Source organism: Macrotis lagotis, chromosome X (genome assembly GCF_037893015.1).
Source record: "Macrotis lagotis isolate mMagLag1 chromosome X, bilby.v1.9.chrom.fasta, whole genome shotgun sequence".
NCBI lineage: Eukaryota > Metazoa > Chordata > Mammalia > Peramelemorphia > Peramelidae > Macrotis > Macrotis lagotis.
In genome coordinates this window covers 658,511,915-658,533,646 of record NC_133666.1, presented here as the reverse complement: position 1 = coordinate 658,533,646, position 21,732 = coordinate 658,511,915, and the positions used below count along the sequence as shown (strand labels likewise).

The window sequence follows — 21,732 nt, the reverse complement described above, 5'->3', positions numbered from 1 at the left end:
TTGGGGTTTTTTTTTTTTTCTCTTGGTTGTTTTGGCTTGTTTTTTGCTTAAGTAAGAAGAGTTAGTCTTAGGAAAATTTCTTTGGGGGTTAATTCAGGTATCTTTCAGTAAACTTTTTTCATTTTCAATGTTTACACTTGTTCTGCTTGCTCTGTTTTAATTAAGAAAATGTTGCTATAATTGTTATGTATTTTGTTCTGAGTGTTTATATTCAGAAATTAAAAGTATTGCTCTGAAACTTAAACTTTAAGTTTTTAATTGGGGTATAATTTTATTTAATCTATAAGATATTAAATCTCTGTTAGTATATCTGAAAGGACTCTGTTTATCCATTGCTGATTATATTCCAGAAGTATATTCTTATTCTAGATTTTAATATTTTGTGTTAAATGTTTCTACACAAGGATAAAAATTTCATATCAGAATAACAGTCAAGTCTTTTCATAGCTCTAAACAGAATTCTTCATAGTGATGCAAAAAATTCTCATTTTGACCAGTAAGTCAATAAATCAATCAGTCAATCAATTCATTAAAAATCATGGGTCAAATCAAGGTTTAACTGAATTGATTGGTCCAAGATGTCAACCCATGAAGGCTTTTCTTTATAGGCATAAAGTGATTTCAAGCAAATTGTAGGACAGCAAAAATAAAGCCAAATTGATGCCTTCAGTAATAATTGGTAAGGTAGACATTTTTGGCTGTTTAACATTTTACCATGTAATTACCCTTGGAAATGACGACACTTTTCCTTTGTCCTTCATTTCTCTGTATTCCATCCTGTAAAGAGGGTTCCATGCTACTGAATGACCTATTGTAGTCCTAAGCATCCTGCAGGGGCCTCAGTGAGAGGAGCATAAGAGCCTTAGTTGTGCTGAAGGATCGGTGCTGGTTTGTAATGCCTCCAGAATCCCAGGGACAGGAGTTAAACAAGCTCTTGCTTCCCTGCCTTTAATTACTTTCTTTTATGCAGGCTCCTGTCTCAGCCTGAGCAGAGTAGAATGACTGCTTTGAATTGCATTCAGTATGACTTCCTTTTCTTCTCTACTCTAGCAACCTTTGGCCATCTCATGTCTCCACTTGCATACTACTGTTACTTGTAATGTTTTTTGGACATCTGAATGGCATAGAAATTCAATAATTCTAAAATGAAGGAGAGGGATCACTTTATAGTAATATATAAAATACTCAAAGGTGTGAATAAGTTTTTTCCTCAAAATTTTTTAACCATTGATAATGCTGTCATGATCTATAAACATTTTTCTTTCAAATAGTGTAATCCATTGCAGATATGTGAGTCTACATATAACAGAATAAATAACTTAGAAGTTCTAAGATAGTTTAAATTACTTGGTACTTCTGAAAAGAGTACTGCCAGCTGAAAATTAAAGGTGTTCTTTTCTATAATTTTACTAGATAGGCCTAAGCTTTAGTTGAAATAGGTTTTCTTTGAAATTAGCCAGTCTAAGCAATAAAGTGACATTCAAAGTGAGATGCAGTCTGGCATATGTTCTACCAGGAGACAGGTGGGTGGAGTGGGCGTGGGGGGGTGGAGAACCTACCACATTATTGTGAACTTATTGAAATCCAATGGATCATATGTTTTAGCTATAGAATACCAACAGACCCCACAAGTGCTAATTTCAAATGATTCTGCACTCCTAATGCTTCTCAAAAAAATAGAGTGAAAATAGGATCTATTGATGTTTTTTTCTTAAACAATATTGTATGCAAGGGTGGGTTGTTTTCACTTTTGTATTGTTTTTATTCACCTTTTTTTCTGAGTCTCATTTGTGAATATTTCCTTTATGTTTTGGGATAAATGATTTTAAGAAGTTTCTCATACAGTTTAATACTATTGTCTAAAGTTTAAATTCTAAAGTTTGAATTATCAGTGATAATAGGCATAATAATATGTATTATCTTTTCAGTTTAATTTTAAGTTAATTTTCAAAACTTTTGGTAAGAGAATTTATAGTTTTAGTTGTATGTATTTATTAGTGTGTTATCTCTGAATTGTCTTTGAAACTATTCTAATTTTATTATCTAGATCTTCTCTAAAATGCTAAATTTCTTGAATTCCTGATTTTGACTCAAAAGCTTGTCAGCTTCCATGTATAGTAGCCCTGTGTGATAATATATTCTCTATGTTTATCATAAGTGATTTGTTTCTCTAATTGCTTTCATCTCAACTTCACATTTGGCTCCTTTAAATATGAAGGTAAACATTGGAAACATAACCAAACTGATGCCTGCAAAAGCAGGATCCTGTTTTAGTTTGGGGATCAAAGCCAAAGTAACCTAAGAGATAAGCTCAGTCTGCTGATCATGCAGGTAGAAGAATTAAACCTATAAATGAAAATGTTGCCTGTTCATGTGAGCACATATCCTTTGGAAACCAGATCTCTGAAGCCAGTCTGTGCATGTATTTATATAGGAAGGAAAAGAGACTTTAGCCCAGCAGCTTATTATCTATTAAAGCATGAATGATTTGTAGATACGAAATATGTACACCATTTAAATTTCAAGAGAACAAGAAGCTGAGAGCATCCCCAATATTTTTCTTGGTTTAATATCCTAGCAATCTAGTTTTACATAAACTCAGCTACCTCATTTAAAGGTCTTTAAGCAATAACCAAAATACATTAGGTGAGGTAGTTGTAAATTATTGAAAGTGTTGAAAAATTGTTACATTTGTTTCAAATGAAACTTTTGAAGTTTCTTTTTATAGTAATTTAAGCAAATTTCAAAGTGATAATTTCTTGTTTTCATTAACATTTTCTGTTTATGAAGTTGAGTTTTTGCAGAGATTGTGTTTGCAGGACCACAAATTTAGCAAATATTTTTTGAAAACCCCTCCATTTACTGTATTTGGATGGCTTAATAATAAGATAGAAAGTCAGTTTCCTTAGCTCTGTTGTGGTTTTCAAAGATTGGGATATATGACCATTGTAAAAACCTAATTAGTAGTATACGAAGCATGAGAACTACTGTAATTAATATGAAACTAAAATATCTCATGCAGTTTACTGAGCTGAATTTTTAAATGGCCTTTTCTCAAGAATAATTTGGAATCTAATGCTAATAACCATTTCCATTTCAAATTGCTACAAAGTATTACTGGGGTACCGCAATCATACATTTGCAGACACTAAAAGCTAAGTGACTTTTCCTGATGATATGAGGGTTTTGTTAGACTTATACATGTAAGCGCTCCATAAGGTGATAATAGAGCTTTGATTAAGGTACAGAGCTTTTTCAGGATTCTAGTTAACACCAAATCTAGCACATTTTATTCTGAATGTGAAGTGTGTGCCTCCATATCACAGACCCACAGCCTCCACAGGGACACTGAGCACGGAGCCATGTCAGAGCAGCTCATCAGTGGCAGCAGCAACAGATCAAGACAGTTATCAGGCAGCCTCGACAACGAAAAGATTTGACTCCTGGAGCTCTTTTGAGGGAAAACCTGGTAAAATGTCAAGGTGTCTAACTGACCTCAACCTTTGTAATCTGTTTTGTAAATCTTAAGAAAGGTCTGAGAAAAAATTAAGTTTTCTAAGTTATGAAGAATTACATGAGAGAAGAGCTTAAAACTGATTGGTTTTACCATAGTTTGTACCAGAAAGGGTTCACTTCCATTGCTTTATTTCCTGAAGAATGGCTCTGCTTTTTTTCTGTATGAATCTAGAGGGTGGAATGTGATTATAACTGGTCTTTTAATGCATCATTGGTCTCTGCAACAACAATGTGGTTTTTTTAATTGTAAGTAAAATGAATCACTGTAGAGTCTTTTTTTTTGAGTAGCAAAATAAAGCTGCTCTTAGATTGTTTTCAAGTGGGTTGTTATGGAAACAAGGGAAGAGATGATTTTTTTTAATTGATCATAGCATGTGTTCCTGAAAATGTATAATTTTATTGAATGAACAAAAAAAGTACAATAGAGAAGTCTTAAAGCCATTGTTAAGGGGCCTTATGTTAAGGACTCTGACCCTAAAGTGGGTTAGTGTCCCCAGGTAGAAGTACCGTTCACAGATTATTATTGGTTTATGCAGGTTGTGGTAGTAGATGAATAAAAGACATCTCTCTCAGGCACTTGAGAAGTATTGCCAAAGTTTTCATTGGAATAGATAATTTCCAGGAAGTCATGTGAGCTTAAAAACAAAGTGGTGCTTTTATGTTAATTAGGAAAGCCATATTCAGAATTGGGTTGAAGTGTTTAGGCTTCAAGCCAAAAAAAAAATGGGTGTTAGAGAGTTTTGGGTAAATTCCATGTCCCAGTGAGAACTGCTGCCAATTCTTGATTATCCAGTCTAATGGGACAGAGGATAAATGAAATTTACAGGTAATTTCCAAACCTTATTTTAGCCCTCTCCCCAAGTAAACCTTTTACTTGAAATCTCACCAAATAAAATTAGCTACTTTGAATCGTAATGCCTTTCCCATATCCAACCTGTAATAAAATTTACTATTGAGCAGGGAAAATACAGAAATAGGGAAGGAGGAAATGAAGCCTAAGGCCTAAAGTAATTCATAAATTATGTCATCAGACTTCGTATAATTGAGAATTGGCTAAGCATCAGACAACTCCAGATTCAATTATATATGGGCTGAAAGTTCAGCACAGATAAGAAACCTACTCTATAGATATAAGTGGAGGAAGGAGAGAAGAAAGAGTTCTCGTGAACCCAATTGGGGGGGTGGGGTCTGGCCTGACACAGACTAGTCCATGTGGAGAACTTTATAATAACCACATCTTTAAGAACCTTCTATCTAGTACTTTGTAGGCTTAGATGATGTCTGATTACTACTAGAGCAATAGAGAAATAATGTGATAGAATCAGATCAAAACCAGTAGTGAATAAAACAACTTGATCTTCTCTCAGGTCACGGTCAAGGTCACCCAGAAGAAGAGCTCACTCTCCTGAGAGAAGAAGAGAAGAAAGAAGTGTTCCAACAGCTTACCGTCTGAGCAACAGCCCAGGAATCAGTAGAAAACGCACACGTTCCAGGTGGGTTCAGGGAGTCCTGGGGGAGGGGGATTGTTTCTCCTATTTGAAAAAGAGTTAAAATTTGCATGCTGAAGAAAAAGAAACTCAGTGTTTATATAGCTCTTTAATACTTTACTCATATCAAATTTGTGACTAGCTAGTGTGATTATTACTTGGATAATTTTTTGAATCTATAATCTCATCTATATAGATGTGCAGTTTTTATAATCCTCCATAAATAATATACCTAGTGAACCAGAAACCTTCCAATTGGTCTTTTAACATTTCAAAGATACCATTGCAGCATTTGAGCATCTGTTATCCATCATGTGATTTCCCCCTCCTATTTTACAGGTTAGGAAACTGAGGCCCAGAAAGGTAAAATAATTTGCCTAGGCAGGACATTATACTGACTTCTTATAAAAGTTTTTGAGGGCTGACTAAACTGGGTTGATCATGAAAGGGAAATCACAGGTTATTCTGGTGGCTATAAAGTGAGCCCACTTGACTTGTCCCACCCCTTGGGTCAAGCCAACTGCTTCAGAAAAGCAGGAACTATAACACATATACCAATCTTCCATTTTGGCTATTAGATATCTCCATTGACATTTGACCTGCATGTGGCTGGGTAAAACCCATCTCATAAATATACAGTCCTTTAGAAAAGGGCTTAAAATGGGATCATTAGTCCAATACTGTGGGTCTTATATCCCCTGACAGTCCACCAAGATAGCCATTAGTACCTTCAGACACTGGAACATAATTTTCTGCATTCTTTCAATAGAGCCACCTCCAAACATTCTCTCAAGGGAATATTCTCCCTTGTTCCTGTAGTAAGCCTAAGGTTTTTAGCATATTATTGCTCTAGACTTTTCTCCTAGAATGTACATGTGAGCTTTCCTAAAGATTTACTGCTAGCAAAGAACTACTTAAGTAAAAAGGGAAAAACTAAGTTTTAGAAGACTCTCTCAAATTATTGGGGGGTTTTTTAAGGAGAACTAGGTGGCACAGTGGATGGAGCACCAGCACTGGAGTCAGGAGGACCTGAGTTCAAATTTGACTTCAGACATTTAATAATTACCTAGCTGTGTGGCCTTTGGCAAGTCACTTAACCCCTTTGCCTTTCAAGAAAACAAAACAAACCAAAAAAATAAAATAAATAGATCATGCCCTTATCTGTGTGAGATCACCTTAGCACTGTTCTCATGACTGAGGAAGGTAATTTACCCATATCTGTTGGAAGAGCATGCCAGTCTTTTCATTTCTTCCCCAAACTATGCTTACTATCATGGCTATCACTTTAACATGGGCCTGACTGGGGTCAAGTCTCTTCTCTTCTCTATTCATTCCTCCCACGAAACCTGCCAAAAAGACTTGCCTAAAGTAGAAGTTTAACTGCATCTCTCCCCTGCTCAATCAACTCCCTGTTGCTTCTGGAATGAAGTGTGCCTTTTTTGTTTAACATTGAAAGTCTTCTATAACATAGCCTCTACTATCTGCCTTTCCAACCTCATTATATACAACTATTCTTCCCATTCTGTTCAGTCCAACAGCCAGCCTGGCCTCTGCATTGTCATCTCCTATTCCTGTTTCACATGTTGTGTCCTATTCTCTGCCACATAGAACCCCCTAGGTTGAACAATCAAAGCCCAACTCAACTCAGTACCATAAAGTTTTTCCTGATTTCTCCCAGCTTCTAGTATCTCCCCCTCCCAAAAAAATGCCTTTGTATTGTGTACATGTCGCCCTGTATAAGCCCCTTCAGGGCAAAAGCTTCGGGTTTGTTTTGTTTTTTTTTTTTGTCTTTGTATCCCCAGCAACTGGCATATGGTGTTATAATAATAGCTACTGATTGATCAACTTTCCTCTCCTCCCCAGCATATAATTCAATCATCTTGAATTACTTTTTCAATAAATTAAAATTACTACAGACTTTATATTTTTTGAATAAGCATTGAAGGAACTGGTTTGTAGTTCTTTTTTGTGTGTTTATCCTTCCTGATTTATGTCCTAGGGCAATATTTGTCCCATACAAGAAGTTTGGCAGAATACTTCCTTTCTTAAGTTTGGTAGATTTTTCCAGCTTTATAATGCTTATTATGATTTCAGTTATATATGATTTATATAGAGGAGAGTAATATTTGAAGATTACTGTATTTCTTTAAAGTGGATTTCCCAACCATGGTTCCTTTCTATTTCTTTGTTCTTAAACATTAGTGAATATCACTGGGGAGGGTTCTTTTCGTTTTGTGGCTGTTTCAAACTACTTAATCATCCTTTTACTCTATACATCCTCAGCAATTTTTTATGTCCTTGACTTCATACAAAAGTTCTTTAGTCTTTTCTTGCATGTTTTGTTTCAAGTTCATCCATAATGTAGATGCCCAGTAAGCATTGCTTACTAACTAGTTTGGATATTACTGTACCACTTCGTTCTGCAAAACATTTTCTTCATTAAATTTCACTGCTTAGAACAAATAGGGCATGGGAACTTTTCAAAAGATTCTAGTGGTTTAGAATATATTTTGGGATAACTGTTTTCCTCAATAATTTAACATAGTAGCAGACCCCAGAGTGGTTAACTCAACAGGAACAATATTAAGATCATTAGCATTCATATTTGAAGAATCTTGTGGTTTCATTAGATGATCCTCCATTGACTCAAGACCATAGTCCTTCCATGAACTACTAAGCTATAGTTGAACTTTTTTAGATTGTATAGGTGAAAGCCACCTTCCACAGGTATTGTGGAATAGGAAGAGAAATAGGATTTAAAGTCAAGGGACACCCTTGGTTTGATCTCTGGCTCTTCCCCCCCTACCACCCATGCCTTGGGTTAAGTCTGTCACTCGACCTTCCTGAGCTTCTGATCACTCAACTCATCTATAAAATGAAATGGGAGTTAAAAATCCTTTCTAACTCTTTAAAGTCATACAATCCAATCATGAATGTTAGATCTTAGTAAGTCCACATTAAGCATATTTGACTTTTATAATCCATGTCATCAAGAATTCAAATCCAATTTATATTTTATTCCTTAATTAGGTAGTTTTTAACACCTTATATTCTTCATTTAAGTTCTTCATTACCTTTAATACATATAAAGGTCATAATTCAGAAAATAATTCTTTGTTATAAAATATTTCTTCTCACAGATTTCTCTTTTCCCCATCAGATCATTCATCTTTTCATCATGCATAAAAGTTTGTATCAAAGAAGGGGAAAAAATGATTCTTTGGGGACTGAGTAGTTCTAAAAAGCATATCGCCTCCTGCCTCTTGTTCACTTTTTCATACCAGTCCCCAAGTTCAAGTATTTAACCCTATAATTGCTTCTTTTATTTCATCCCTCCAAAAATCTTTAGTTGACTTTTAAAAATTTGATTTCAATTTATTATGGCTTTTTTATTAAAACAATTGTTTCTTACACCGTGTGGAAGATGGAATATCAAAACATTATAATAATAAATGCCATGATTTAAAAGTTAATTCTGGGATAAGTTCTGGGAAACTAGATTCAGTGAATTCTTAAACTCCCAACTCTGTAAAAAGTTTTTTGTTTTTTGTTTTTGTTTTTTTAGATTTTTTCAAGGCAATGGGGTTAAGTGGCTTGCCCAAGGCCACACAGCTAGGTAATTATTAAGTGTCTGAGGCCGGATTTGAACTCAGGTACTCCTGACTCCAGGGCCAGTGCTCTATCCACTGCGCCACCTAGCCGCCCATTGTAAAAAGTTTTAAATAATCATTATAAAGGAAAATATACACATTGTCTGATTCTTTTGTCTTGATTATAAATCTAACATTACTGATTTCACTCTGCATCAATTTATGGGGTCTCTTTCCAGGCTTCTCTGTATTCATCACAGTCATGATTTCTTATAGCAAAACTAGATTATTGAGTTCAGCTGTTTCTGATTTTTCCTTGTTTAGTCTGTTTCATTGATCTTCTCTATTTTTTTTTAAAGTGAGATCAAGTAAAAATGCAAGAGACATGGGTATGTTTCTAAGAAGTAGGGAAAGAGTTAGAAAATAGGGAGACATGAAGGATTAAAGAGAGTAGAAAGAATAATGGTAGTGATTGATTGGAGAAGCAGCTCAACCCAGATTAAAATGTAATTGGGAAATATTTAACAAAATAAATTTTAAAATAGAATAATAGAGAGCTAATATTACATTTTTTAAAACTAAGTCATGATGTGGCACACTGCTGTAAAGGAGTTTGCCTTGGAAAGAAGTGCAAGTAAAAGACCTTGGGGAAAACCCAAAGTTAGGAGGCATGATATAGATCATGTCACAGAGAGAGAAGCAAGGGAAAGATTGGAAGAAAATTTTTGTACCAGTCCAATAATTTACAGCCCTTCCTCCCCTCCAGCCTCTCATATTCTTGTCATTTTTGTGATCATTTGTTAGACATTATTGAGGCAGTTACACTGAAACAATCAAGTTGTTTCTTGGATTGAGTTTTCCCAGACCCACTGTTTGTGTTGGTTGTCCTGCTTTCCCAGAGTTCTTAGGCCCTGGTTGCTGTCATTGTTTTATTCTACATAGCTGCGAAGCTGGTGGCATAAGGAATAGAGTACCAAGCCTGCTGTTAGGAAAACCCAAGTAGAAATCTGGCTTCAGACACTTACTGTCTCTGAGGCCTTGGACAAGTCACATAACCACAGTTTCTCCTCAGCTGTAAAATGGAAAGAATAATGATCACATCTACCTCCCAGAGTTGTTGTGAGGACCACATGAAGTGTTGTTAGCACTTACTGTATGTCTAGCATATAGTAGGCCCTATATAAATGTGTATTCCCTTAATAGTTTTATGTTGCACAGCAAGTGATATGTTTGCCACAATTTTATATATTTAGGTCATGAAGTAGCTGTCATCATAGTGAGGAGTGTTTAAGAGCTAAATTGTTGATAAATGAGAAATTTTGCTATATGAGGTTTCAAGGTTAGGCTATTTGAAGAAGAGATTTGTTGAAGCAAATGGGGAAGCAATACCATACCCCTAGGAGAGTCATGTCTCTGTTATCTAAGTTAAGATTTTAATAGGAAACTAACTTCTCCATTACCTCCTAGCAAGAATGTTAAGTGAATAGAAGTTTGTTTTGTTATTAACATAACTAAAATATGGCTAGAGAGATGAATATTACAAATATCAGATAGTGCCTTCCATCCCTAAATAAAACTTTTCTCATTCTATTCATTAAGAAAGAATTTTTGGAATTTATTTTATTTTTTAATCAGTTGAATTATTTTATAGATTCAATTTTTTTCTTTGAAACATCCCCACACACACATACAATCAGGAATAGTAAATTATAAAAATTATCACCTAGAACAGTCTGTTTTCATGCTCCTAATTTGAAACCTAAAATTAAAATTACTATTCTATTCATCTCACCTCTAAGTGAACTAAACTCTTCTTTTTCAGGCTTAATTTAATGACAGTCAAGGAAACCAAGGCTAACCTAATTAATTTAATTTGCCATCGTCCCTAAAGAAGTTGGGTGTTCTGTGACATTGCACCAACACTCTGCATGATGGTCTTTTTTCCTGTTAGCTCTTCATATTGATGCTATGTGAAATAAATAGTTTGCTCCCTGGCTTCACCTCTCACACCCAACTAATTGGCCAAAGTGACAAAATATGTAAATGGTCAGAATTGGTAGGTTTATAAATTAATGATTCAGCCATTTTTGGAAAGCAGTTTGGAATTTGCTTTAAGAAATTACTAAAATGTCCGTATCCTTTGACCCAGAGATCCACCTGCTAAGTATCTTCCCCTCCCCTCCCCCTCCCCCCCCCCCCCCCCCCCCCAGGAAATAAGACAGGTTTCAGACATCAAAATAGTCATAGCTATACTTGGTGTGGTAGCAAAAAATGAAAACCAGGGAGGGAAAAGAGGCACAATGATTTCACTGATACAAAAAAAGAATGAAAAAAGCTCTTGGGTTCTGATGACTGAGTCTGACCCTTGCAAGAGAACTGTTAAAGATATACTTCCCTACCATCTTTAGGGGAAGGTTCTGGATCAGGGTGTAGTCTTTTGCTAGACTAGCAGGGGTTTACTTAACTTTTTTCCTTTTTATTCTGTAAGGGATGCCTTCACTGGTTAGAAGAGGAGCTGTCTTTGAAACTGAATGTTCTATAAAATCAAAAGTTATCAACATATTTAAAAGAATAAATAAGTTGCTACTGTACCTCATTTTAAACAAGTGTTTGTTCTAAAATTTCTGGATTGTCATATAAATTCTGCCCATAAAGGCATTCTCATATTTCAGAAGCAAGAGCAATGGTTTAGTTGAATATCTAAAAAGCAAGATATACTGACTTTTCTGTTTTTTCTCAATGCTGTCCTCATGTTATGTTCTGTTTCAAAGGACAGCATAGTCTGTAGTTGATCTCTCTGATCCCGAACTAGCTAATAGCAGCATACTGAGCTAAACCATGTACACAAATCATCACTGGTACAACTTAATCTGAGAGAAAAGCAACAATTCACAAAAGCTTGTGCTTTGTTTTCTTAAAATCAAGTTTCAATATAACTAAGATTCACTATTAAGCTAGTGTCTGGACTAATTATAAATTCCTAGTAACTGCTATTATTTTTGTTTACTATTTAAATGAAACAAATTGTGATAATATATTAGATCAGTCTGAGAGTTAGGATAATTTTAAAGGTCGTTTAGTCCAGCCTTTTACCAATTATAGCATCTCTGATAGTCATCTAGTCTCTCCTTAAATTCATTCTGTGACAAACATCACACCACCTTATATGGTAGCCTGTGGCAGTTTGGGATATATTTAATCATTGAAAAGTATTTCCTTTTTGTTATCTATCCATTTAGTTCTCATGATCTGTGGAACAGGTTTTCAATAACAGAACAGTTCCCCTTCTTGATATATGTTTGAAGACAAGTTCAGTTCTCACTTCTATCCCTCCATCTTCTCTTTAGGCTAAACGTTTCCATTTCTTTCATCTGTTCTTCATAATATGATTTCCATCCACATGGGATGCCATCCTACTACCTCCACTTGGTAAAATCTGCCCTACAACCTTTATTAAGTGCTTTCTACATGCTGAACAGTGTGCTAAGCCCTGGGGTCACAAATAGTCCTGAGCTCCTATTCCCTATATCTCCCACAGAAAATTACAAGCCCTGACCCACATGTCTTAGGCTCACTCCTAAAAGTATTTTTAAAAGAAAAAAAAATGGCAGAGTAAGCATTTTGAGGGATAGAAAAGTGTCCTCTTTACTTTTCCATTCTTCCACTCAAGGCTAGGCACCTCATAAGCATCGATAAATATAGTTGAATTGGCTAGCAGAACAGCTAGGTAGGAACCCCCTGAAACCTCCCACACAGGTCTTCTCTTTGACAGGGATATTGCAGAGGCAGGCAGTTCATGGTCATTTATTCACAATGGTTGGAAAGTCACATTCAAGAAATGAAAAATTCAATACATCCAACTTTACAAAATCGAAACTAGAGCATTTTCTTTTAGGAAACTTTAAATCAGAATTAGACAAGTTAGCAAACAATTTTAAGAACCTATAGTATAGGGGCAGCTAGGTAGTGCAGTGGATAAAGTACCGGCCCTGGAGTCAGGAGTACCTGGGTTCAAATCTGGTCTCAGACACTTAATAATTACCTAGCTGTGTGGCCTTGGGCAAGCCACTTAACCCCATTTGCCTTGCAAAAACCTAAAAAAAAAAAAAGAACCTGTAGTATAAAGTGCTGTACTGTGCTAAGTACTAGAGGTGAGACAGAATGTTTAGAAAAAAGACATAAGCTTTTATAAAACTCATGTACCTTGATGATTAATAATCTTAACATTTCTTAAATAAAAAAAGGTCTGTTTGACTGAAAACACGAGTGTTTCTTAAAATCCTCCGATATGAATAAAAGTTTCCTTCTCTAGAAGAAATTGTTTACCCAGTATAGTGAATTCCTTCCACGGCACCCTTAGCACAGATTTCTTAAGGCCACTAAGCAGATAAATCAGTGATGTGTTGTAATGCACCATTCTCATTCTGAAGAATTTGTCTAAACCAGACCATCAGCTCCACCTGAACTTGTGGATCTTCTGTGATAAAAGTGTCTTTAAAAACTAATGCTTTCTTTTCAGAAGTCCCCATGAGAAGAAAAAGAAGAGAAGATCTCGGTCACGTCCTAAATCCAAGGCAAGATCACAGTCGGTGTCACCGAGCAAACAGGCTGCACATAAGAATTCGGCCCATTCAACCAGCATCTCTCCTGTGGAGAGTAGAGAGTCCAGCCAAGAGCGCTCCAGGTAATGAGCTCCTCCCACTTCACAGAACAAAGCAATCCTGGACCTTGGGCCTAGGCTGGACCCTTTGGGTGTAATGCTGATTACTAGCTGACTGAAATGCTCAGTGGGAGAAGTGACATGTTCCATTTTAAAATGGAGAGATTCCTTCCCACTGTAAATCTCATTCTGGAGATCCCAGAGACAAAGGCAAAGGATAAGGTAGCAGTCTCATTTCTGTCAGTCTTTGGAGATGGATTTATTTTATTTATTATTCAGTTGAATTCAGCAACTGCTCATTGTGCACCTCTATTTTACTCTGTCAGTAAACTGATGGCTTAAGAATTCACTGCTAAGGGTCACTTGGATTGAAGACACCCTTGTGAAATTTAGATGTTCTAGAGAAGGGGATCTAGCACACCCTCACAAAGATAAATAAGTAACAAGGCGGCTATAATACCAGATAATATGTGGCAAATACATTAGCAAGGTACACAACAAAGTATTATGTAGTCTCGCAGGGAAAGGAAGGCTTCATGAAAGTCATGGCATGCCATTTGATTTAAAGAATGAGGAGATATTGTTCAAGTGAAAAGGGGGAAAATGGACTTCCCCAGGATAGAAAATGATACAAGCAAAAGGAAGTAGTTGGGGAAATGTAGAGGCAGACGCAGAATCTGGGCCAGTTGGATTGGAGTGCAGAGGTTGTGAAAGATAGGTGGGAAGGTATGACGTCCTAGATTGTGGAAAACTTTGGCAGCCAAACAGACTTGATTTGGTGGTAGCCATAGGACAAATGAGGAGCTAGGATTGCTGATACTTGACAGTGATTTGTAGGGGACAGTGGTTAAGGAGTTAGGGATGGCTCCAAAGTTGCTATCCTGGATAACTAGAAAAATGGTGATATCCTAAATAGAAATAGGAAGAAAGATAAGTTTCAAGGAGAACATGATAAGTTTCTGTTTTAGACATGGTTAAAGATGCTTACAGGACATCCAATATGCTGGGCTAGAAGAGGAGCATTAAGAGTCATCTGCATAGACAGAATTGAACCCATGGGTACTGCTGAGAGAAGAGAAGTTCTCAAAATACATCCACAAATTGGAGATGGGTAATCCTGCAGAAGAGGTTTAGAAGAATCAGTAAAAAAGACAAGAAGAGAACCAGGAGAGAGCAGTGTCACAAGAGACTGGGGAGGAGAGAATAACAAGGAAGAAGTGATGGTCAGCAGTTTCAGACACTACACCTTGGTTAAGAAAATGAGGACTGAGAAACAACTATTTTTCCCCACAGTTAAGAAATTATTGAAGACCTTTTTAAAAAATAGAAATTTTTTAAAAAGGTGAGTTGGGGGGTGGCTAGGTAACGCAGTGGATAAAGCACCAGCCCTGGAGTCAGGAGTACCTGGGTTCAAATCCGGCCTCAGACACTTAATAATTACCTAGCCATGTGGCCTTGGGCAAGCCACTTAACCCCGTTTGCCTTGCAAAAACCTAAAAAAAAAAAAAAAAAAAAAAGATGAGTTGGAATCCAGATTACAAGAGACCATTAAATAACGGGATTTGAGGAAATGGAGACTACAAGTTTGGACTTGCTGTAAAAGAAAGATATAGTACAGTAAAGGATGGTGAAGATTTCTTAAGGATAGGGAAGACTATGCATATTTGTGGGCAGCAGAAGAATGTAGTGGACAGAGAAATAGTAAGAGAGAAGAGATCATCAGAGGGGTAGGCAAGCTTGGAGACCATGGGAGCAGAGGGCTTAGCCTTGATGAAGAGAACTATCTCAAAGGAAAAAAGAATGAGAGATAAGGTATGGAGAAAAGAGGGAGCTCATGACAAATAACATCAGTTTTCTCAATAAAATATGAGTCAAAGTTCTCTGACAACAAATTCTTTTGTCAGTGATAAACCAGCAGATCAAATTACAAAGAAGCTCAATGCCAGAAGGTTCCCCTTCCCTCGGGCCCAAGCTATTCTCCCTAGGGTTGGAGCCTCCAATTTATCTTGACTATTCCTGCCTGATGGCTTCCCCACACACCATCCCACACCTGACCTGCCCTCTTTACCTGTACTGCTGATTGCTTGTTGTCACTGTTTCCGGGAGAGCTCAGACCTGAGGCTTGCTATAGCAGGAACTGCCAGGCTACTTGGAGAGCCTGTAAAACAGGGGGCTTGGGTCAGTGAAGGGAGCTCATTGGTGGATGAGAGAGTGGAGCGGGGGAATCATCAGGTAAACATACAGTAGGGGGGATTTTCAAGATCTATGGACGTGGATAAATGATGGCTCAGAGGTCAATAGGTGGGTCAGAGGATCATTGCAAGAGGACCATGGGGGCAACAAAAAGGTCAGGGGGGGGTTAAGCTCAAAGTATTGATTCATTTTTAACTGTTGACTACTAATAAAATAGACCAAGATGCAAAATGACCTCCATCCTAAAATGATGGTGTAACAGAAAGGCAGAAGAGGAGGGGGCAGTAGGTGATTTTTTAAAAATAAATAAACAGCAAAAGCACGATTCTTGGACTGATTGCAAAAATTTGTTTTGTTGCTGTCTATCTTGATACAAAATTTGTCCAATGATTGAGAAATCTAGGCACAACTGGAAAAACTGAACCACAGTTGTATTTGACAATCCCACTGTAACTTAATGAAATTACAACTAAACAGAAAGTTAATTCTAAGTTTTTGAGAGGTGAATAAAGGTGTGGCAGCATTGTTTTCATCATGCTCCTGAAGGCTACAAGAAAAATCCTTTCATAAAAAAGGGACACTTGGCCATCCCAATTTACATTACTAAGTGACCCAGAGCTCCATGAAGTCAGTTACAGTTTACTTAACATGGCTGATGAAGAAATTGGGTGATTCTGTGAAGAGTTTGACAACAAAAACTTCCTAACAAAGAGCATATCACCTTGACATTCAGTGATTTCAATACAGAGGTGAGAAGGGCCAATAGCAAAAACTATGTTAGGAAATATTGTTTGAGTTTACCAAAAAATGAAAAAAGTCAAACCATTTACAAATTCAGAAACCTCACTCCATGAATTTGACATCTCTAGATATTGGCACTTCCAAAACAACTAACTCTATCTTAGACTTAAAAGAACTAGTTGCATTACATCATCATACTTTCTTTACAAGGGTATCATGTAGATCATTATAACAAAGGCCAGTGTAAACAAAACATGAGAAGAAAAAATTATGATGTGAAAAGAACTAACTCACTGGTTGGCTCTACCGTGACCTCTTTAAAGGTAGCTCGAGTGACATTGGAGAGTGGACCCAGAGTGAGGAAGTTCTCTCAGAAACCTTGTATGGTGTGACTTTGAGCAGGTTCTTTCACCTCTGCTGCTCCTTCTCCATAATCATAGCACCTACCTCTCAGAGTTGTTATGAAGCCCAAATAAGATGTATTAGTTAAAGCACTTTGCACATCTTAAAATGCTCCATGAATGCTAGCTATTACTGTGGGAAAAGGGGAATAAACAAAAGGTAAAGACATTTAATCACCATTACCTTAAAAAGCTTAATTGATAGGAAATAGTCATAATGAAGATGCTGAGACTGCCTTAAGCAGGAACAAATGTTCTTCTCCAAAAGAAAGAGGTCAGTCCTGACTCAAATCATTAGCTCCTTTGTCAAACATTTCAGAAAAGGAGAACAGAAAATGAACCTAGCATTCCACAAAGAACTGAGGAGAAAACAGTTAAAGAGAAATCCAGGCTGCCTAGAGCCTGCCCTGATATTCTGCAGAACTGAAGCATCCTGAGAGGATTTGTCTTGTAAATGAGGACATCTCCAAATGCGACAGGTCCACCTCATCTTGTTTGTAATGATTGTTGCTTCTTGATGTGAATAAAGAACTGCTTCAGCCTCTGACGTAAGGAAATGGCAGTGGTGAAAAGAGTCAATTCTACTTTGCCACATAAACATAGAAGAAATTTGTGCTGAAGGGGACACAGTATGAAAGGAATTTTGGAGATCCATTTTTTATATTCAGAGAAAAGGAGGAAAAACATGAGGGATAGACTTTTTGCCAAAATGGAATAGATGGAGGAGACTGAGGAAACATTAGCAACCACTAGTTTACACACCTGTTTTTTTCACCTCTACATCTAGCTTTATGGCAGTGGTCTTATGCCCACACAGAGGATTTGCTTGAACACATAAGCAATGAAGAACCAAGGTCTTCACCATCCCTGAAGCAGACCAAGTCTCTAGTCACCCACCTGACTGAAAGACACAGAAGCTAAGATTCCATTGTTGATTTTTTAAAGCATTTATTTAGATACAACAAAATGCAATCCAGGTCTTCTTTAATAAGATGCCTCCCACTCTTATATGTAAATGACTGATGGTTTTGACAGATAAAACTAGATATTTCACTTTGTTTAGTGATCTGCTGAGTATCATTAACATGAGGCAAGTAGAGAACAAAGACATTCTCAAGGAAGGCGTATATCAGTATAATGGAAGATTCGCCTGCAGGTGCCACTAAAGTAAGAGTTTCTTGTCAAGGGTGAGCCTTTCCAATGGCTGCATACAGCTGACATTGTACCTTTTCAGCAAGCTCTAAAGCCTTCCTCATTGAATTGGGCCTTTCTACCCTCACTGAAACCAAAAAAACCTGGCTGACGTGCACCTGGACAGGCACTACAGATGGGTGACGATCTGGCTCTAGAGTAAAGTTAGGGGAAGATTGGCCTGGATTACCAGTGATGAAGACTATGACCGCAGCAACAGCAGCCGCTAACGTTACACAGCGCCCTCACTGCCGACACTGTGCTAATAAGCACTTTACAGATATTCATAGCCCGTAGATTAGAATGTTTTCTCTCTTTTTTTAAAATCAATATTCTTTTTTGTCAGGTAAATTTATATACTGTATATCATTATCATACCTATAAATACATGCATAGTAATACCAATTTGAACATTTGTAGATATTTGCATTAATAGAAGATTAATTTATTTTCACTAAGACCACTGAAGAGTTCCTTCAAAGTGTTGTGCACGTCTACATTTTTTTTTTTAGTTTTTTTTACAAGGCAAACGGGGTTAAGTGACTTGCCCAAGGCCACACAGCTAGGTGATTATTGAGTGTCTGAGGCCACATTTGAACTCAGGTCCTCCTGACTCCAGGGCCAGTACTCTTATCCACTGCACCACCTAGCCACCCCCACTTTTTACATTTATTTCCAAACTCTTGAGTACTAGAAGGGATTAGGAGGTTTTCACTACATGGAATCACTACTGGTCACAGTGCAAACAGAAATTAAGACAGAATATCAAGAATGTTAAGATCCATGTCCATGGTTAAATGATAAAATTTAAAGAATTCCCTTGGGCTTAGTACTACATAAAGCGGTAGACAGTTAATGCCAAATTTTGAAAGCAGTGCCTGCTTGTTTCTTTTGTACATTAACCAAATTTTAGTTATTAAAATTTTAATATAATGTAGTATCCTATTTTGAGTTTATTGTGTTAACCTTTAATTTTCTTAGAAGGAATAGAAGCCACTTTTCACACCCCACTCTTAGATGACATTTCTGAAATGGTATGCTTAGCTAACCACAGTCCCTCTAAAATTAAACTAATATCCTTATTATTACAAAGAATTAGATATCATGTTCATAAATGTTAATAATACTTTTGTTTTTCATTTAGTGGATGGACTTTGGTTTTTGTTATTTTTCCAGAAGAAGTTTTTAATGTATCTTAATAGGACTTTAATTTTCCTAAGAAAGTATTCCTTTCAGTATACCTTTAGTATGTCTTTATTAATCTTTCCATTAGGGGAGTTTCTCAGGAAAAAGATGGTCAGATCTCTTCAGCAATTGTGTCTTCAGTGCAAAGTAAAATAACTCAGGTAAGATTCCAACTATTCCAACCAGAAAACTTGCTGTCATTGTATTGCAACTTCAGCTCTGTGCTCTTCCCATCTTTTCTCCTAAGGTTTGTTGATTAACTTTAACTACAGAGTTCTCAGCAAATAATAAAAATGTGCTTGGCTGATAACCTGGACTGTTGATACTGAGATAACACCAGGTTTATCCACAGTAATAAAAATGAGTCAGACAATAGTTCTTTAGCTCTTTTCTTTTATGTATACAAAGCCTTTTTAATCTATCCAGGGCAACACTTTAATTTTAAAATCAGTTTTGCAAAGCAGAAAAAAATGATAAAGTAATTTTTTATTCAGGTTGCACAGTTCTGATTTTTTTATAAGTGGCATAGTATTCCTTAGATTGTGTAGATCTTGTCTTTCTGTCTTTTCTCCATAAGCCCTTTTTGAATTAGGAACTTGATTTGTGCCAATGCAGAATTCTGCAGAGTGCTGGTAGGGCAGTGTTAACCAGGACTCCATTTCCTAAATCTTATATAAGATGGTGCTCTCTATTAGCTCACAGTTGTGTTTGTCACTTAAAGAAAGCCTTGTTTTATGCACCCAGGACATTTTCAGAAATCTTTTCACTGCATGGATTGTTTACCTGCCAAAGTTATTCAGACCAATATGTTTAGTTTTAGTGGAAAACTCATGAAATTATTGTCAACCTTCTCTTCTTTTCAACAGGATCTAATGGCCAAAGTGAGAGCAATGCTTGCCGCTTCCAAAAACATACAAACTAGTGCCTCCTGAGTCCTGGCGACCTGACCGTTCCTTACAGGAACCCGTGGAGGAGATTGTGCAAACAGTCTCCATTGCCTCATGGCAGCTGTGGATCAGAGGACTCTGAGCATTTGGTCTACAGCTTCCTTTTGTAGGAGGTTATTGGAATTAGAAGATCAAAAAAACCTTATTTCTGTCCAGCCCCACCCTCACAAGCGCTGCCAGATTTTTCCACCCTGGATCTCCCTTGGACAATTGAAGGTTTTTTGTAAATTGATTTTTGATGACCTCTTCAGTTTAAGATTTTTGACCAGCAGTCTCTTATCTGTATATTTGTAAATAATATCATGTTTCTGTGAAAATGTATTACCAAATAAAATGGGAGAAAAACACCTTTTTTCTAGCTAGCAACTTTTTGGCAGTTTCTTCATTTGGGGGATTTTATTTTTTATCATTTTATGTCTGCTGTATTATTTGGAGTTTAGAAAATCATTATTTAGTCATTCCATTAGTTTACATACTATCCTCTCTCCCAACCCTCCCCCAAATCATGACAGATTAGTTGTACCATATATGTGCTTTTTACATTGTTTACATCTGTTATATAAGTACTAAAAGAGCATATTTTGAGCTTTTCTTGGAAGTTGACTTGTAAACTTGTAAAAATCCAAATTTACTTCAAATTTTTTTTTTTATTTCAACATATAACACTTTCGTTTCATTCAGTTAGACTTTATTTTGTAAAATAGGTCCAGCACTTAATATATCCTCTTGCTTTGAGGGAACACTCAGCCTTAAATTTTCCTAAGCACAGGTGACTTGCTGTTTTCATACATTGTAATCCCAAGATAAGTCTTAACCCACCCAGTGAGAAAGTTCTCTGCCTAAACAGATCTCTCCAACTTTCTTGTAAAATTCCTTTCTTCTTCCCTCAGTCCTATCAAAGGGCATTTTTAGTTGGCCAACTTTGTTCAAAACTGCACATGTCCCTGCCTTAAAAAACTGTCTAATTGAAAATACAAGATGTATTCCCATGAATCAAGAAACATTAAATTCTGAGACTAAGAGACAGAACAGATGGAGAGGAGAAGGACCTCCAGTCGCTGTGAGATCTGTGGGCATTCAGGTCCTTGGGCTCTTGCTGCAGGTTGGCTATAGGACTTGAGAGAACCCATAAGGATTGGAGAGTTTAGGTGAGGGACAAGGCTTTGTAGACCATGCAGGGCAGAGAGGTGCAGGTAAGTGAGTCTTATGGGTAAGCCACAAGGACAGGGCAGAGGCCCACCTGGCTGGAAAGAATTGCCATTTCCTCTTGAGCAGGAGAACTCTTCTGAAAGTTAATGACTTCATATTCACGACTATAACAAATTACTATTGGTCCCAGAGAGAATGTTCTAAAATGTTTTCATTTTGCTATTTTTTCCCCTGCAGGGAAAGGCTGGGATCATTAACCAGAAATAAAACCGCCTAGATAGGAAAACGGGAAACAATTATGTCGGTACAAAATTAACTAGTCCAGTTATTTTACTAGTTCAGCTCTAGGAGGTCACTGTGAGAAGTTCATATAAACTCTTAGACATTAAAAAGAAAGATACTGGAGGGGTTTGTTTTTCTGATTTTGGGTAATTTATACACTATTTCCCAGTAGTGATATTTTATTGTTTTTCCTTTGCTCTTTCTCAGGTCTGATTTGACAACTTGTTTATCCTGTTTGTTCAAAGCCATATCTAGCAGGGAAAAAAAGTTATGGCAGCTTTCATGCTGAATTTGATTTAGGCATCTTGACTGAGCCAGCAGGGTCAGAACTCTTCAAGGATAGCTTCATTATATTAGTGAAATCTAGTGTTTAAACACTTATTGTATGCC

General features: G+C 36.7%; 1 protein-coding gene across 6 annotated transcripts in view; it reads left to right on the top strand.

The window, feature by feature from the left end:
- SFSWAP (splicing factor SWAP) overlaps positions 1-20,258 on the top strand; it is a 107,984-nt gene extending 87,726 nt beyond the window's left edge. For 3 of the 6 annotated variants that reach the window (XM_074205238.1, XM_074205239.1, XM_074205242.1), the window contains 5 exons: positions 3,327-3,482; positions 4,884-5,009; positions 13,113-13,277; positions 19,053-19,125; positions 19,831-20,258. In XM_074205238.1, the coding sequence (XP_074061339.1) occupies positions 3,327-3,482; positions 4,884-5,009; positions 13,113-13,277; positions 19,053-19,125; positions 19,831-19,896 (586 nt within the window). In that variant the 3' untranslated portion in view covers positions 19,897-20,258. Of the gene's footprint in view, positions 1-3,326; positions 3,483-4,883; positions 5,010-13,112; positions 13,278-19,052; positions 19,126-19,830 lie in introns of those variants that run through there. The other 3 variants (XM_074205240.1, XM_074205243.1, XM_074205241.1) reach the window with 2 other exon arrangements.
- Positions 20,259-21,732: the final 1,474 nt, after the last annotated feature.